At 45.1% G+C, this 3,616-nt stretch overlaps 1 protein-coding gene across 1 annotated transcript; it reads left to right on the top strand.

The window, feature by feature from the left end:
• Positions 1-463: 463 nt before the first annotated feature.
• Positions 464-2,169, top strand: LOC147885231 (heat stress transcription factor A-1-like). The gene is made up of 2 exons (XM_087397949.1): positions 464-924; positions 1,089-2,169. The coding sequence occupies exons 1-2, from the start codon at positions 703-705 to the stop codon at positions 1,986-1,988; spliced, it is 1,122 nt and encodes a 373-aa protein (XP_087254075.1). The 5' UTR covers positions 464-702; the 3' UTR covers positions 1,989-2,169.
• The last annotated feature ends 1,447 nt before the right edge of the window (positions 2,170-3,616 follow it).

Below are 3,616 nucleotides of genomic sequence, written 5' to 3'. Positions count from 1 at the left end.
ATCTATCATCGGATGGTGCAACTAGCACCGTTGATTGAGATGGAATGGTGAGAGGGTGTGATAAAAGTCCATTCTCACTCATGGTTATGTAAGCTTTCTAGGGGCATGTTCCCTTGAGGTGCTTGCTTGCCAATAGGCTCAAAATGGGCGATGCACTGCCCTACTTAGAGATGAGAAAATTTCCCAGGATGGCTGGGTTGTTGCCAAGTTTTTCTATTTGAAGTGTTTACTCTTAGAGATCCACGATCGATCTTGAGAGATGGTAGAGCATTGCAAATTTGTGAACCAACGGTAACACGCTCTTGTCACTTGCTGGTCTTGACCGAGACGCAAGGTGGAAATTGAGACGCGTTGAAAAGGTTTGTCGTGTGTCTTGAATGAGCATGCTGATGATGATGCCGTAGGAGGAGAGGGAGGCCATGCGGAGTCAATTGGCCGTCGCATACATGTGCTCGTGGTGTGTGTGGATACAAATCTAAGCAGGCGGACTCCTCTGAGTATTCAAGAGTAGAAAGAACCCAGACATCTTTATTCTCCGCTCGCTTTCGTTGCATTTCACGCCCCTCCTCTTCCCATTGTTGTGCTCCTCCACCTTGATCTCTACGCCCTCCCGATGCCCATCTGTCTCTAGCGCCTTCCTTCATTCACCTCATCACCCACCCTCACGCATCCTTCCTTCCACACACCCAATCCCATGATTTCATGGCCTTGCCGTGTGCCGATGGTTCTAGTAACGCACCGCCTCCTTTCCTCACCAAGACTTATGACATGGTTGACGACCCAACCACGGATGCTACCGTCTCTTGGAGCTCCAGCAACAGCAGCTTCGTTGTTTGGAACCCCCCAGACTTCGCACGAGATTTGCTTCCCAAGTACTTCAAGCACAACAATTTTTCCAGCTTCGTGAGGCAGCTCAACACCTACGTAAAGTGCTCCTAATCCTCGTCGCTAAAACCGTGAGCCGATGATTCGAAAAGCATGAGACGGATATATTTTGTGATTCTCGCTCATTTTCGTTTATCAGATTCACAGACGCTTCTTCCATTTTGAGCCAAGGCTGCTTAACCACATTCAAGCTTTTCTCGCAGGGCTTCCGGAAAGTGGATCCCGATCGTTGGGAGTTTGCTAATGAGGGTTTTCTGAGAGGGCAAAGGGATCGGCTGAAAAGTATTCACCGTCGCAAGCCTGCACCCTCTCAGCCGCCACAGCAGCCATTACAAAACCCCAGCAAAGCCGTCGAGGCCACACATTTCGGCCTCGAAAAGGAGATCGAAAGGCTCAAACAGGACAAAGGTCTGCTTCTGTCGGAACTGCACAATCTCAGGCAACTACAGGAAGCTACGGAAAATGAGCTTCAGGATCTTGGGCAACGACTACACGCCATGGAACGTAGGCAAGAACATATAATGGCATTTCTGGCAAAAGCACTGCAAACTCCTGGATTTCTGGCCCATCTCGTAGGTCATAAGGAGAAAAATCTACTGCTCACGGCAGCTAATAAAAAAAGGAGGTTACCAAAGCAAGATTTGAAGAATGTAACTGCAAATGGTCATATCGTGAAGTATAAAGCAGGGGTTAACGACCCCGCATGCTCCGTCTTCCTGGTGGATTCTGTTGCCACCCTTTTAGAGGGTGAAGTTGAGGATTCTACCCTCGATCTTCCCGACATCCCATTCGATTTCACAGACAGTAGGATTATCAACAATCGTGACCTAGAAGTTCCAGAGCACTTAGGATCAATCTCAGTAGAAGCGCGGGATCAGGTGGAATCATTAGGAATTAACGAGGGATTCTGGGAAAAATGTTTAACCGAGAGTTCGGGTTCTAGCGATACGGAAGCAGAGTTGGAATCCCATTCTCTTGGGAACGATATTCACGAACAGGAAGAACATGATCAGGTCTCCGTTGGCCGTGGGTATGCTTCCCACCCCCATATGGATCAACTTGCGGAGCAGGTAGGACGGCTTGGATATGCTACCATACATTGAGTCACTTTTGCATGCTTCAGATGTTACTGAGACTTTGAATCTCCTTGTCGGAAACCACCTTTGAGCCCAGATCTTTATTGTACTGCAGTTTGAGAAGAAGAGTTTTGAGTGCTTCTTCAATCTGCTACTCGATGTTTTAATTTAGTTGTAGACATTCTCTCCCTGTTAATACAATCGTGAAATGTGTTGTTCTTTCTTCTAATGCTGCATCGATGTGCAAGTGCAATTCCTTTTCTAAGTTCACAAAGACAAACATGATGTATGAAACTCACTGGGCAATGCTTTGAGGCTTTACATAACTCGCCTTGTATGGCTTAATAGGTAGAGCCCCTGCCTTGCGTTCGACTTGAGCATCTGCCTGTTCGTTCACACACATGGACTAAGATGATCTATAGTTTCCTCTAGTTGCCTTATTGTGCTCCACACAGTCCTTACGACGGCTGCTGCAACCTTTTAAAAGGCGTCCCAATTTTCTTACATGGTCGGCAAGCTGAACCTTTAAAAGTCAAACATTTGTCAGGGAAACTAGAGAAGATCCTACGGGGTGCAATCCAGGCCCAAAGACTTCTGCACTCGCAAGTCAATGAATGCTCAGCGGGTGGGAGCTATAGTTGCAACAAGAATTGGGAAAACATGGTAGATTGACCGGAGCTATAGTTGCAACAAGAATTGGGAAAACACGGTAGATTGACGAGTATGTCTTCCTTTTGTTTTTCAAAAGAATTCGTGACCTCTTTTTTCTTCTCTTTTGTTTTCTCTTTTATTTTCTCTTGTGGATTTTAGAACAACAAAAAATCTAAATTTGTAGTCTTACTAAGGCATATCGTAACGACCACGGAGGGAACACAAGGTCATGGGAGAAGTGGAGCACTCAGCAAATCCTGGCCTCTCTATCCAATTGATTGCCTTTATCATCCATTTACAATGTTCAGCAAGAACTACTTCAAGCAAGAAGCTCTATCAAGAAGATGAGAAACGGTTCATGCTCATGGCCTTCTTAGGTGGCAATTGGGTCGTCACGATATATGTAAGTATCAAGTCCATGTGGAGCACAACACACTTGTTGTATGCAAGAGAGAATGACCAAACTATTTGAGAGTATTGTTTTGAATGTTTTGTGAGAGGAGTAAAACTAAGGACACTTCGATGATACGAAAATTGAAGAGTCAAAAGCTGTCCTTTGAGGATGAAAAGAAGTTTGAGAAAAAGGATGACTAAAGTTGGTCGCACATATTATGGACTCCTTTGCCAAAGGCAACAAGCCATGGAAGCAAGAAGTTCTAGTTTTAGAACCAAATTGTGGTGCGAAGCATGCTCTAACAAAGGGCACACCAGAGAGGAATGCAAGATTTACACCAAACACCATGCCATGCGTCTACCCACTTGGAATCACCCGATGGATGAGTGCTTTAAAATGTCTTATCATAAATCTAGCAACTAGTGAATGAAGTTCATGCAAATCCCCCTTGATGAGATTTTTAATGACCTCTCACCATAAACATATCTTATTATTATTTTATGAAGGGACATCACAGAAACAAATATACCCCCTATGGCTCAAGCATCAAGCCAAAGTCAAGTGCTGGGGTAGGTATAGGGAATGCACTTCATGCAAGCAACTCAACATT

This window comes from Dipteris shenzhenensis, chromosome 26, assembly GCF_047967505.1.
Source record: "Dipteris shenzhenensis isolate YYH24624 ecotype China chromosome 26, Dip_SZ_1.0, whole genome shotgun sequence".
In the NCBI taxonomy this organism is placed as follows: Eukaryota; Viridiplantae; Streptophyta; class Polypodiopsida; order Gleicheniales; family Dipteridaceae; genus Dipteris; species Dipteris shenzhenensis.
Note: the sequence above shows the minus strand (reverse complement) of the source record. Positions and strands in the feature narration are given on the sequence as shown.

Coding starts and splice junctions, on each gene's coding strand:
- LOC147885231 (XM_087397949.1), top strand. CDS start 703: ATGGCCTTGCCGTGTGCCGATGGTTCTAGTAACGCACCGCCTCCTTTC. Junction 925..1,088: donor TGAGGCAGCTCAACACCTAC/GTAAAGTGCTCC, acceptor CTTTTCTCGCAG/GGCTTCCGGAAAGTGGATCC.